Raw genomic sequence first — 15,238 nt, forward strand, 5'->3', positions numbered from 1 at the left:
AAGTTTTTTGAGAATGTGATTAGTTGGGCTGGAGAAATGGCTCAGCAGTTAAGGGCACTGACTGCTCTTCTGAGGTCCTGAGTTCAAATCCCAGCAACCACGTAGTGGCTCACAACCATCTATATATAATGAGATCTGATACTCTCTTCTGGTGTGTCTGAAGACAGCTACAATGTACTTATAAGTAATAAATAAATAAATAAACCTTTTTTAAAAAGAATATCATTAGTTGGGGTTGGAAACATGGCTCAGCAGTTAAGAACACTGGTTGCTTTTCCAAAATACCTGGGTTTGATTCCCAGCACCCACATAACAGCTCACAACTATCTGCAACTCTAGTTCCAGGGAATCTGACACCCTCACACCAAAGCACATAAAATTAAAAATAAATAAACAAGCAAACAAGTAAATAAATAAACTATAAAAAAACTTTTAAAAGAGTATCATTAGCATAGAAAAATATTCACTTACATAAAAACCACCAATGACTAAGGAGATTGAAAAACACAGAAAAGTAAACTTTCAGCTAAGTCTTTCTGCCAAATAATGGTTAACTGAAAATGAGGAAAGCTCATAGTTCAAAGCAGTGCACATTAACTGTAAAAGTCTGATTTTTAAAGACATGTGGACAGAGTTTATAAGTCATTTCTGAGTAAAGCAGGAAATGGTTTTTAAAGCTCAAACTAAATTAAAAAACAACATTTATTTAGAGAATATGGTCAGCTAGTCAGCAGAACAGGTAGTGATGACAAACAGAAGGTGTCTAAGGGCTTTACAGGAAGATAGTCCAGCAGTGAAGGCAGCCAGATACACGCATACAAAAATCACACATACGAATGCTGATGAGGGCCAGCCTTGAGTCAGTGGCTCTCTGGAGAGGAATGTGTTTGACCTCAGAATGGTGTGGGAACACGAATATTTTACAGTGAACACTTACCCAGGGCCTGGCCATGGGTGGGGCCTTCCTAAGTCCATTGTAAACACCGCCTTCTTCCTTTCACAGGACACCTGTGAAGGGAACTTAGAATTTCGAGAAGTCTCTTTCTTCTATCCTTGTCGGCCAGAAGTTCCTGTCCTTCAAGACATGTCCCTCAGCATTGAGAAAGGGAAGACAGTAGCATTTGTTGGGAGCAGTGGCTGTGGGAAAAGCACGTGTGTTCAACTGCTACAAAGATTTTATGACCCCATGAAAGGACAAGTGGTAAGCTGGACTTAAAACACCTAAGCTCGGTGTTAATGACAAACCCTTAAACGTGCAGGTAAGTAAGCCTAGTAGAGCGAACACAAAGCCAAATAAATTTTAAAAAAGCAACTCTGTCCAACTCTTACCTAAAGAAACAGCAGCCCCACAACAAAACTGGTGGGTAGGACTTTGAAATTGACAGTGACCCAGAATCTTGAGCTTTCCTGACTTAGAAGTTGTATAATTCTTTTGGAACATGGATGTGGGGACAAGTCACCTATCTCTTGCCCTCTACCTGTTCTGGCTCAAAACCCAAATGGTCTCCCCCGACCCCTTAGCTGATTTCACTGGCCTTCCACACCCTTAGCTGTTGAGGCCCTTTTTTGGGGGGGTAGGGGTGTTAAGGCTTTCTCCAAATCAACCTCCACTAAGCTGAGAGTCCTGATCTGATCTTGAAAAGAAACAGTCTCTCCCTCCTTTGAACCCAAGGATTACATCTTGACCTTGTTTATATCTTATATCTTGATACCTTATATGCTCATGTTCTGTATTCCTATTACCCTCCCCAACACTGCACCTCTCCTCTCCTCCCTCCCCTTCTTATACGCACAAAGCTTGCATCTTGACCCCCTCCCTTACACAATAAAAACTATAGTTCCCTAAAAGTTAAAGGTTGCCGTGTTAACCTTATTCTCCTATAATGTAGAGTCTTTCTCCATTATAGAGTCTCAACAAACATCTGGAAAAGCCGTTCACAAAGCTCCCTTGACCTAGGTGGCATCTATCTGTTTTCAGGCAGCATACACACTCCCTCCTTGAAACCACTGGGGAATGACTCCCCACCAAGCAAAAACATGGTTTAACACTACCAAAGCCCTTTGTGATCTGGCTTCTGCCTCCCTCTCCAAACTTCCCCTCTCTCTCCCTCTCACTGTTTACTGGACATCCATCTCCACAGCTTTTGTGTGCCTTTTTTTTTTTCTTGTTGCTCATTATGACTCAAGTTCTGCTTGTGTCTCATCTGGCTTAGTTCCAGAGTTTTTTCCCATGGCATCCTAGACACCCTCTGCCTCGATCCCTCTCTGTTCTATTACCTTGTCTTCATGTCACCTTCTCTTTCTGAGCTGCTGGGGTGCATGTATCTGTCAGCTAAAGTACAAACTTTCAGGGTAAAGAGGAGTTTTGCATCGTATCACTTCCCCAGTATGTAAAGTCCCAGGCACATAGCAGGCAATCTCGTCAAACAGCAGATGAAGTTTATGCATCTGTGTGAATGAATACATATGGCCCAGAGCCAAGTGCCCATCTCTACATGTAGACTTTTGTATCAGTCAGCCAACTCTTTCACTGGGGATCAGTAATGGATTGGGGATCAGTAACTGTTGTTTTACTTGATGGGGAGGTCAATTATTTTTCTATGTGATTTCAAGACAGAATACTAGGTATACTCTAGTCTCTGGGCATATCCCTGGAACCTGTGGCCATTCTAGAAGTATATGAAATAGCCTTTCAGTAAGCTGTAATCTGGGAGCTCCTACCTAACAGGTGATTTATGATCCTTCCTTTGGCAACATATACTTCAAAAAATAGCTTGAATTCCTAGGTTGCTTATTATGATTTGTGTATGGATGAACAGCATGAAGTGTAACATGACACGATTGTTAACAAACTAGTCTCCACTCTGCTCTGGCAGCTGCTTGACGGCGTCGATGTGAAAGAATTGAACGTGCAATGGCTGCGTTCCCAGACAGCCATCGTCTCCCAAGAGCCTGTGCTCTTCAACTGTAGCATTGCTGAGAACATTGCCTATGGTGATAACAGCCGCATGGTGCCCTTAGAGGAGATCAAAGAGGTCGCAGATGCAGCCAACATCCATTCTTTCATTGAAGGGCTCCCCGGGGTAAGGAACTAGCTGAAATCTTGAGCTACAAAGTGAGTGCTGAGTTCGATGCAGTCTCGCATAAAGATAGATGCAAAAAGCAAACTTGATATTTTCGTGTATTTTTTTCAAGCATGATAGCCATTCGTATATAATGCACTGGACTAACTTTAGCATGATATGTCTTTAGGTGCTTGCCATCTGTCTTGGTGCAGAAATGATTTTAAAAAATATAGTGTCACTCTGAAGTAAATATTTGGGGAAGAAATAAAAATGAACCCTGTAGTTCACTGCATTTTTTTTTTAGATAGATTTTTTTTTAAGACAAGATCTCTCTATGTTCTAGTTGATCTGGAACTAACCGTATAGATCACCGCATTGTCCTCTAACTCACAAAGACCCACCTGCCTCTGCCTCTGCCTCTGCCTCTGCCTCTGCCTCTGCCTCTGCCTCTGCCTCTGCCTCTGCCTCTGCCTCTGCCTCTGCCTCTGCCTCTGCCTCTGCCTCTGCCTCTGCCTCTGCCTCTGCCTGCCTCTGCCTCTGCCTCTGCCAAGTGCCGGGATTAAAGGTATGTACCACCATTCCTATCCAAGAATAGATTTTCTTTTCTTTTTTCTTTTTAGTTTTTCAAAACAGGGTCTCTGTGAAACCATGGCTATCCTGGAACTCACTCTGTAGACTAGGTTGACCTCAAACTCAGAGATCTACCTGCCTCTACCTCCCATACTCTGGGATTAAGGTTGTACCTACCATCATCCAACAAGAATAAATTTTCTAATGCAAACAAACTGATCTTGACATTTGTCCCAGTCTGAGAGCGCAATATCCATGTAAAACTCTGAAAGATGAGGTCAGCTTTGCCCGTAATTATCAATATAACAATTGATATATTTGCCCATAATTTTAGCTGCACATACAGCAGGCACCCCAGGGTCTTCCCCAACATCTAGATAGTATCAATCTGAATTTCTCCAGGAACAATTTAGCAAATCTAATGGCTGCCACCCTGTCAGTTTCTGGTGACCTATTTTACCTTTATGGGTTCACCCATCTGCCATGTCCTGATGGCTCAGATTCTGTACCTCCTATCCTCACCCTCATCCAAACAGTGATAAATTTATTTACTCAACACACAGTTACACAGCAGCCTTGCTCTTTGTACACCACTGAGCTATTGCTTATGACAAATCAAATGCAACACCATGCCTACAGAAACAATTGTTACAAAGAACACTCTATGTAATGAGCCCAAGGATATTATGTGAGCAAAGATATGGCAACAGAGACTATAGATGTGTTCACAGAATAAGTGCTGCCCAGTGTGGTGACTCACAGTTGTAATCTCAGGAGAGTGAAGCAGAGGGACTGTTTGAAGCCCCCCATGGTACTTAGCAGGACAACATCTCAAGAAAAATGTCTGAAATAAGAAGAGATACAGAGTGATAAGTGTTTGGACCAGGGAGAAGAATATATACAAGTATAGTGTTTCATGAGCCTGAGAAGGTATGACTGAGACTTAAATACCAAGTCTTAGATTCCATTCCTCTATCTTCCATAAAAATGCCCTGAGAAAAGCAACTTAAGATAGAATTTATTTGGCTTTTAATCCCAGGCTACAGTCCATCACCTTAGAGAAGTCAAAGCAGCAGGAATCTGAAACAGCTAGTCACCTTATATGTATATTCAAGAGCAGAAAACAAAGAATTAACGTGTACGTACCTGTGCTCAGCTCCTTTTCTCTACTCACGCAATCCAGGACCTCCTTCTTAGGGAATGCTGCCACCCATTGTGGGTAAAATAATCAAGACAGTTCCCCACAGACATACCCACAAAGCCACCCTAATCTAAATCTAGTCCTAATCTCTGGGACTACTTTCCCTGGTGACTTAAGATTTGTGTCAAGTGGGTAATTAAGACTAACCATCGAAGCAAGCAAGGACATGTTAACCTTAATAGTTTCTAAAGACTTACTGAAGGGTTGTGAACAGGGATGACATTTAGAACTGGACACTACTCACCCAGAGGCGATGGACGTGGAATGACAGAAATGAGGAGTTGGGAGATCCATTATGAGAGTTTAGGGGATGGGTTCTTAAAGTCTAGATTCATAAGCACACAATGCAAGATAAGGAAATGGATTTGAAAGACATGCACATGAAAGCAAGCTGGCCATAGTGGGGCAGGCCTGTAACCTCAGCACTTAGAAGAACCCTGTCTCAAAAGCAAGACAAAATAATGAAGCAGTATTGTAGGAATTGCCTCATGATTGTTCAACAAGCAAAAGTCTCTCTACACTAAGCATCCTACTGAGGCAAAGCAGTGATCAGAGTCCCAAACAGAGAAGGGCAAAGAAACTACGCAGAGGTTTATAATTCCTTTAAACTGAGCTTTGAAGATTGCATAGGAGTTCTCCAGACAGGGAAGGGTGAAACCATTCTGAGCAGATAAAATAACAATATACACACACCTAAAAGAAGCTTTAGATACAAGGGAGATTTTAAGATCCAGATGCATATGTCAAACAATAAAGAATCGAAGTGAGGTCAAAACAGGGCAGTGCTCAATGTGGAAAACCCCAGGCTAAAACATTTGAATTTCGTCTTAGTAGAAATGATATGCTTCTAGATGTTTTAGACAGGGAAATGACATGATCAAAAAAAAGTTTTTATAGGATAGAGACATAGCTTAGCAGTAAAGACACTCACAGTCAATACTGAGAACCACATAGCCAAGAAAGGAAACTGTTTCTCTCAAGCTCGCCCTCTGATCTCAAAATACAGACAGTGGTACATGAGACATAAGCACACACACAAAATAAATGAATTTTTTAAGATTGTTGTTATTTCTGGGTTTTATTTTGTTTTGTTGTTTTTTAGAGAAGTCCTTGAAATGCTGACCACATGCTAACTCAGCTCTTGAATTTTCTGACTCCACCTCCCAGGCACAGAGGTTATCTGTTGTCCCTAAGGATGACATTTTTAAAGGATAAAAACACCTGTTGAAAGCAGTCATTTTGGAGGGTTAGAAGTCCCAAGTCAATCTGGGCTGCACAGTAAGAATATGTTTAAAAATGTGAGAGATGGCTAGAGGAATGGCTCAGCAGTTAACAGCTTAGCTGTTCGTCCAGCAGATCTGGGTTTGATTCCTAGCACCCACAATTGCCTGTAACTTCAGTTCTAGGGAATCTGACGACTCTTCTGACCTTCAAGGACACTGCACATTTGTGGTTCTTAGACATACATGCAGGCACAACACCCATACACATATAATTAAGTAAGCAGCCTCAGCTACGTGGCAAGTTCAAGGCTGACTTACTTGAGGCCCTGGCTCAAAAAGAAATAAACAGAAGTATCCAAAGGCTTCTGGTGAGGGCAGAAACTTGTGTTAAAGCAGTGGTAGAGACACCACAGAGGCACTGAGAGGAGCAGAGTGTGACCATGAGCACTTGGGTATGGGAATGGGTATGGGTAGGAAATAAATGCCAGGCTCTCTGACTTGCAGAAGACACGCATCTAGTGAAGACTGCATCCAGCTCTCTGGTGATATATATCACAGAGAGTTAGCATGAGATGGAAACGTCATTCTTTGCCTAGTGGTTTTAAATATTCTTAATTGTTTTGAACTGAGAAGCAGGGAGTATGAATTCACCTGCGTTTACTAACAGCTTTTCTTCATTACTTTCCCCTTGTGCTATAATTCTGAGGTTTCCTTTGAAGGCGTTGTAGTTCAGTTGGTAAGGTGCTTTGCTGGTGTGCACAATGTCCAGGTTTCAATCTCTAGCATCACATAAGTGGGGCATGCTGGCACGTGCTAATCATCCCAGTACTCAAGAGGTAAGAAAGAAGGATCAGTCCAAGCCCAGCCCAGGCTCACTCTCTCAATAAAGAGAAAACAAGAGAAAGGGAGGGAGGGAAAGAAGAAATTCTTTCATAGGAGAATAATGACCATGGTCTGCATAGGACCAAGAATAGATTTCAGGTGTGTCGGGACACACCTTTCAAGAGTATTGAAATGTGAACTCTCTAGATGTCTCTCTCCTACAGTTGCTGACGTGCTTTGTTAACCTGTATGTTTCTGAGACAGAAATACAGCACCCAAGTGGGACTAAGAGGCATGCACCTTTCTGGCGGCCAGAAACAAAGACTGGCTATTGCAAGGGCTCTTCTCCGGAAGCCGAAAATTTTACTGCTGGATGAGGCCACTTCAGCCCTTGACAACGAGAGCGAGAAGGTAAACACCCTCTTCCTTCTAGTCAAATGGGAGTGCGCAGTATCACAAAGACCAAGGTCAGATTGGGGAAATGAAGGCCCAGAGGTGGCGAGGAGAGGGTTGAAGCCAGGCAGCCAGGTTCTGAAAAGTATTTCTCCTTTGAATTCATCTTAGAAAAACGAGTCAAAATTCTGAAAGTATCTGCCCAGTCAGGAAAAGCCCAGGGAAATGTTATTTTCTAGTTTGTTCTTTTCCATTGATGCCAAATCATCTAGTAAAGGAAGAGTTTACGTGTGAAGGAGGAAGTTGATGCAGGGAGAACGTCCTCGTAGTCTACCTTCCTAGACTTTTCCTGTGGCTAGAGCAAAGTGAGCTGGTGAGGGGACATGGAATGGAAATCCAGGCTCTTGGTTTCTAGCTTGGGACCATCTCCTTACCTGATTAACCATTCCATTCACACACATTGTCGTACCTGCTCTTTCAACCCAGTTCTACTTCGGTACTCTTTTCCCCATTTCTATCTGGCAGAGTGGATATTTCCCGAAGCCAGGCAGTAAAGCAAAAGAGCATCATTAGGTTACCATAACGACTGAGTTTAGTTAGGCATGCTTGCGAAGATCTGCCCCTGACTGGGAGTAACTTGGTCCTTATTTTCTTCCAGATGGTTCAACAGGCCCTCGACAAAGCCCGGAGAGGGAGGACCTGCCTAGTAGTCGCTCACAGACTCTCCACAATACAGAATGCAGACATGATCGTCGTTCTGCAAAATGGAAGAATCAAGGAGCAGGGGACTCATCAGGAGCTTCTGAGAAATGGAGAGACTTACTTTAAATTAGCAGCCGCGCATTAGTAGTGGCGCCAGCAGGTGCACTGACGCTGCCGGCCTCGCAGGCACTTGGATCTTGGTGGAATGAAGAGTACACAGTCATTTCTTGGCCTGCTCTAGACTCTTACTGCAATGTCAATACTTAGAATCCTGACATTCAAGTCCAGACATGTTCTGTCTAACTGTCTTCTCTTTAGATCTTCAAAAGCAAACCAAGGGGGCTGGAGAGGTGGTCTGCGGTTTAGATCACTGTCTATGGTCTTCTGGAGGGCCCGGGTTTGAGTCTCAGCATCCACATAATGGCTCACAACCACTTGGAACTCCAGTTCCATGGGGTCCACTAAACTATTCTGGCCTCTGTGGGTACCAGGCACACATGTGTAGCACATCCAAGAACACGTGCAAGAAAAAATATAATTTTTTAGTTAAGTAGAAAAAAAAATCAAATCAAACATTTACAAAATTTACCTGGAGAAAGTGCCTGTATCTCTTATTCCATAAACATTTCCTAACGCATTTTCTTGTAAACAGCTTTAGGCAAAACAAAGGCATTTCTCTATCAAAGTGTTGTGGTGAAATTGCGGGAGAACATCATCTAGTTGAAAGGTTTCGGCTGAAAGGGTAAGGTGTGTAAAGTTAAGCTCCTGGCACTGCAGAGAGCATCTTTAATTGGGCAGACAGCTTTGTAGTATATCAGCAAACCATCTGTGCCTCCTTTTTCTCCAGACTGTATAGATATTCAGTTTCTAAAATTCTGTTATATCCCCTCATTGGGCACGGGTAGGGGAGTTTGAGAGTAGCACGGGGTAAAGTAGCCAGTAAGGGGAGATGGCTCCTGCTCACCCCCCACCCCAGCTAGTCCTTCCTGAAGATTCCATTTTAAGCATTGGGTGTTCAATATGAAGCATCAGCTTACTGAAGTGTGAACACTAACTTAAAACAAACGATCCTTCTGCTGCACGTGAGAATCGCTTCTCCGTATTTGATCAAACAATTCATTTAAATTCATATGAACTTAATAATATGTAATATGTGATTTACAAATTCTACATAAATGGCAATATTAGTTAACCAAGTCGTGGTTTCAACTTCCTTGAGTGCATAATGCCCATCTTTAGTCTCTCTCTTTTAAAAGTTACTTTGCTAAGGTATGTTATGTGTAGTAGCAGATGTTATTGTGTCATCTGCATACATGACATTTTCATTTTATACATACTTCGATCGAATTCACCACCTGTCACCCTCGTTTGTCTACCCCCTTCTGCTTCCATGTCCCTTTGTGTGTTTCCCAGTGACTTAAGCGGTTGTTTTCAGGAACTCAGGTAAGGGGTTACAAGAACATGGGCAACTTAACCAATAACAAAAAGTCTCACACACACACACACACACACACACACACACACACACACACACACACACAGCAGCCACTTACTGCCTATAAACCTTCAGAGAGCAGCAACAACTTGTGAACCCTTCTCTCTGTCCTATATCAGAATGTTGATGGCACACTTTTGTGCAGATCTCATTCAGTTAGTCAAAGCTTTGATAGTCCAAATGTGCCAGGGCCACAAGAAGGAGAAGAAAAAAAAAAATCCAAAACCAGGAAAAAGAGTTGAACAAAATTCTCAAAAGGAAGAAACGTGAAGGCTAATAGATTTTTTTTTTTTTTTTTTTTAAGTTTTCAACATCATTAACTATATAGGAAACACAGATGAAAACTACATTGAGAGTCTGAATGGCTATCATCAAGACAACAAAAGATGACAAATGCTGTAAGAGGGTGTAAACTAGAACAGCCACTATGGAAATCAGTAAGCCTCAAACTCACGATTCTCTCTCCCTGCTTCAGCACCCTGGTGCTGGGATAACAGTGTGCACCACTGTTCTCTTTGCTGCTCTAAATTATTTTCTTCTACTTAAAATGTCACCTACAACCAACTTCTCTAAATGCTTTCAGCCAATGGTCTGAAATCTTGCAGAAAAGCATTTGAACCATTTATGTACTATTTCGCCTTTAAAAAGAAAATACGAAATGAAAATAGGGTTGAGATTGAGAACCAGAAGCATTGTTTAGAAATGTTGACCCTGACTACATAGTGTCTATTCATCTCAGTGTGGGCAGACAACCTTTGGTAACTTCTCTTCCCAGAGCAAGTTAGACAGGAAGAAAGAGAAGTGTGGTATAAACACACTGGAGCCCAGATCAGGAGCAGCCCAGGTTCAAGATCTGTAATCCTCACTAGGTGGGGCAAGTACTTGTAACTACTTACCCCTGAGCCTGTTGGGACCCACCCTATACTGTGTGTGTGTGTGTGTGTGTGTGTGTGTGTGTGTGTGTGTGTGTGTGTATCACTGTCCTTTCTCACTTATAACCCTCCTCATTTTCATCAGTGCTTTACTTCCAATGATTATGAAGAACACACAGACATCGTTCTCCTAAGTAAAGCCACTGTTGGTTCCAGTCTGTGAGATTTTTAGTTAATGAAAGAAGAAAGTAAGTAGAGACCAGATGCTTTGTAGTGGCAACCATAGCTGAAATGTTTCAAATAGTTTCCTTCTCTCTCTCTCTCTCTCTCTCTCTCTCTCTCGTGGTGCAGGGGAGCATGGATGCAGAGTTCAGATGTCAACATTGGATATCTTCCTCAGTGGCTTGCTACCTTACTTTTTGAGACAAGGTCTCTCAATGAAGCTAGAGCTTACTGATTCAGCTAAACCAGATGGCCAGCAAAATTCCAAGCACCCTCCTTATCTACTTACTCTGCACCAGGATTTCAGGAAAATGATGCCTCTATGCCCAGCTTATATGTCTGCTGAGATTTCTGAGTGCAGAATAAAAAGACAGAAGGCAGGAAGGAGACTAGAGTCTGACTTCAACAGATTGAACCAGGTTTATTAGCATACACAGTGAGGGCAGCCTCTCTCTCTCTTGAGAAATGAAGGGATCCGCAAGGGGGAAATTTTGGTTATAAACTTGTATACGGGCAGGGTGAAAGGCTTGAGAATAAGAAAATTGTTGCAGGTGTAGGGGACTACATGTCTCGCCTGCAATTTCTCCTTCCTGAAATTGTTTGTCCAAGGCAAGACAGGCTGTCTTAGGAGAGGCTGTCCCAACAGACATTCCTTTATGGGCTGACCAATATCTGGAATTGGATATCATTATGAAACAAGAGACACAAAGACAAGGAAGTTCTACATTCAACACAGAAAGTGTCCAGAGAAATGAAGACCCATTACACAGACATCTAGAAATGTTAAGTGTGTCACAGCAGCTCTCAGCAATGGCCACATCTTCTCTTGGAAACAATTGCCCTTCCATCTCAGGAGAGATGATTATCTAATGAGCCTTAACACACGTGAAGAACCAATGAGGATTCCAAGGGACAAGAATGAGTTATATGCATAGGTTTCAGTGAGAACAAAATATGTGATGAGGTCACACCTGTTTTACAGCTAGCTCAGCCAATCTATTATACACCTACCATCTTTTAATCCAATAGTAGTATGCCTTCATGTGATGTCACAGCAAGTAGACTCACCTGTAGTCTATTCTACAGTCCACAGAGAATGGACTTTCTGCCTACTGAATGTGTCCATTCACATGGAGCATAGAGATGCCCTATGGTCAGGAGAAAGTCTGTACTACATTAGCATCAACTCATGTGTTCACTTTGTTTCACTTTTACTCCAAAAGTATTTGTGAAGTGACACACCCTAGGATGGTTGGAAATTTTACCTATAAGCAATAGTTAAGGGAGTGTCTTAGTTACTTTTCTATTGCTGTATAAAGCACTATGACCAAAAGTGATTTATGAACTTATTTAAAGAAACGCTTATAACAAACAAACAACAACAAAGACATTTAATTGTTCTTTTGGTTCCAGGGTTGGAGTCCGTGATGGCAGAAGGCAAGCACGGCAGCAAGAACAGCTGGGAGCTCACACCTCAGATCATAAGCAGGAGGCTGAGAGAGAGCATACTGCAAATACATGAGTCTTTTAAAATCTCAAAGCCCACCCTAATGACTCACCTCCTGCAACAAGGCCATACCTCCTAATCCTTCCCAAACAGTTTCACTGACTGGGAAAAAGTATTCAAATATGTGAGCCTATAAAGTATTCTCATTCAAACAACCACAGGGAAGGAATAGAAATTTTGAACTGGAGGAATGTGGATATGTCATAAAAGATATGACAGTGCTTTAGCTTTTAAACCTTTTAGCTCCCTATCAATACAAATTATATTCATAATTATTATTAGGCTGGGCAGTGATGGTGCATGCATTTAATCCTAGCACTGTGGAGGAAGAGGCCGGGGGATCTCTGTGTTTGGGATCTGGTCTACGGAGTGAGTTTTAGGTCAGCCAGAATTACACAGAGATGCCCTGTCTTGAAACAAACAAACATATGTATATATGTGTATGTATGTGTGTATGTGCGTCTGTGTACATATATTTTGTTTTCATTTTTAAATGTTCATGACTAAAATCCTTTCTACACAGTTGAAAGTCAAGAAGAGATTTTAAGAAAGGGTTGAGGTTAAATTACCAAAATGTTATAGACAAATGTGAAGCAAATAGTCAAGAGAAAAGGAAGAAAGTGAAGGATAGAGTGAAGAAGAAAGGAGAAAAGGGAGGAGGGAAGGAGGCTATGGGGCATTGTTCAAATGCTAAATAATGTAAGACACTCTAGCAATCAGATTAGGAGTAGAAGGAAAGTATATTTCACCATCAAATCCTCAGAAAATCCCAAATGAGATAAGCAAACAAACTCCTGTTCCCAAAGCTCTAGTTTCAGCAAAAGTTGCCTGCACCACTTTCATAAATTCTGTTACTCTTCAGTTTCCTAAAGCTGTGCGCCCTAAAAAGGCATTGAAACTCAACAAGGTCAATGTAATTCTCAAACATGGGGTAGGACAAAACCTTCAAAGGAACAGAAAAAAGGGAAAGGCCTGATTAGTAATTCTAAAAAAAAACAATGCATGTGACACTGAGAAATTCAGAAGGAATTATAAATGTGAGTGTTTCTGGTACTTAGTAGGATCATAAGATCAATAGCATAGATTCATCTGGGACCATTAAGAGTATGTTCACAGTCCTGAAGCTTACAGTCATCTATCTAGCTCAGTAGAAGGTTGGACCTACATGCTTTGGCTTACTACTCAAACCTTATTGTGCTGAGAGTTTTACTTTAGACTGGTATAAGCTAGAGTCATTTTGAACCCCACCATATAACCTACCCACCATCCCTCCTGGATACAACTGGGATGTAGAGATATTTTTTGATGTGACTTCTCCTTAGGCTATACAACTACAAATGTCTAAGAAAAAAGGTCTATGCTTTTCATTTTGGTGTGGAACTGTGGTTGTTGTTGTTGTTGTTGCTGCTGCTGCTGTTGCTGTTTTCCAGCCCTTCCATACTGAAATACTTTTCCTTTACATCCTTACTATACAACACAGAGGAATTAGGAATCCAATGCCTCCAACAATGATGCCCAGTAAGGACTCAGGCTTCCCCAGCCTTTGTTACAAACACTCAATGCAAGAAGAGATTAGATCCGATGTCTACACAGACTATTGAACCATCTCTGCTACCTTCACTTTCCAGGGTCTTATCCTAACTCCTTTGTTCTTCCTGCAACCCAATTTTATCATTCTTCTCCTTGGACTAGATAAGAAAGATCTTGGTAATTATCTCGCAAAACCAAAACAATCAACGAGGAAGATGATGCTCAAAGATCCCCACCGTGCAGTTAGAGGCTGCGTATCATCATCAACATCAAGAAAAACAGAGTTTTAAGGGACAGATTTACAACTGTAACTTTGGGAGGGTGGGGTCTTTTAAATAGAATAAGCTTTGAATGGCACAAACAATGGTTAAGATTTGAAAGAAAGCAATTGTAACCCTCCAAACTCTACTGAATTTCAACTCTGGGTCCAAACACTACTGAGATTTGCATTGTTGTGAGTGGCTTTCTAAATACTCTAAAATAAATACTGCTTTAAAGGTAGAGGATATACAGAATTTGGATTTCATGTACAATGCCCTGGATTCCATCTCCAGCATATCACACACACACACACACACACACACACACACTTTACTAGATACTAACTCAAGTAATGAAATGGTTTTAAAATTGGAGGTCTCCACTACTGATAGCCCAAATTGACAAACCTAGCGCAGCCCGAAGTAGCCATAAAATGGAAACCCCAACATTCTGTCCTACTCTGGAACTGAAACAATACTTCATGGGTTTTTCTCTTTGATGGTTATCATCTTCATTTAAAAACAGAAAAAGAAAAAAAAAAAAACCACGGTAGTCACATGGGATTTAGCCCTCCTTTGTCTACATTAACTTTTGTTAAAGTAAATATTTCTGAAATGAGTCCCGTCAGAGCCCTGACGTCCCCTGACATTATTTTGTTTATTTGTATTCGTTTTTGTTTTGAGACAGGGTTTCTCTATGTAGCCCTGGCTATTTCTTATTAAAGCATCGTGTGTGTGTGTGTGTGTGTGTGTGTGTGTGTGTGTGTGTGTGTGTGTGTGTTTGTGTGTGCCTGAGCGCACATGCGTGAAATGCAATGATGGAATGACTTAAGTGGTTGATTCGGCCACCGTTTGTTGGAGTATAAACTGCTTTGTCCTTGGATGAGTAATCTGGTCATTTCAACCTAGAAACTTTACAACAATGTTTTTATCTCATAGAAGTCCATACTTTTCTAGAGTCTTAAGAAAATTAATCAGAAGTTTAATGAATTTGACAACCCAGGATGTATCTGGTAGAGTACCTGCCTAACACACACAAGTCTCAGAGTTCAGCCTCCAAGGACTGCATACACCAGACATGATGGTGCACACCTGTCCTGAAATTTCAGCACTGGAGAGGCAGAGACAGGTCACCCTTTGCTGCACAGAGAATGTAAAGTCTAGGCTGTCTGTATGAGACCACGTCTCAAAAACAAATCAGAAAAACAATAAAAAGTAGTAATTAAGGATGACCAGTGTATCGCTGTGTATATAGATCATGTAGGGGGAAACTAACTGTTCAATGTTAAGCAAGTGCACAACATTTTGAAATATGCAATTTTAGTTGTTCAAGATTAAAATTTTTTAACATAAAGGAAATTTATTTTGATATTAGT

General features: G+C 41.5%; 1 protein-coding gene across 1 annotated transcript in view; it reads left to right on the plus strand.

Moving 5' to 3' along the window:
* Abcb5 (ATP binding cassette subfamily B member 5) overlaps window positions 1-8,348 on the plus strand; it is a 91,275-nt gene extending 82,927 nt beyond the window's left edge. Inside the window, exons 24-27 of the mRNA XM_032908872.1 lie at window positions 1,004-1,201; window positions 2,877-3,083; window positions 7,146-7,292; window positions 7,933-8,348. Coding sequence (XP_032764763.1) covers window positions 1,004-1,201; window positions 2,877-3,083; window positions 7,146-7,292; window positions 7,933-8,121 — 741 coding nt within the window. The 3' untranslated portion in view covers window positions 8,122-8,348. The remainder of the gene's footprint in view (window positions 1-1,003; window positions 1,202-2,876; window positions 3,084-7,145; window positions 7,293-7,932) is intronic.
* The last annotated feature ends 6,890 nt before the right edge of the window (window positions 8,349-15,238 follow it).

This window comes from Rattus rattus, chromosome 7 (genome assembly GCF_011064425.1).
Source record: "Rattus rattus isolate New Zealand chromosome 7, Rrattus_CSIRO_v1, whole genome shotgun sequence".
Taxonomy (NCBI): domain Eukaryota; kingdom Metazoa; phylum Chordata; class Mammalia; order Rodentia; family Muridae; genus Rattus; species Rattus rattus.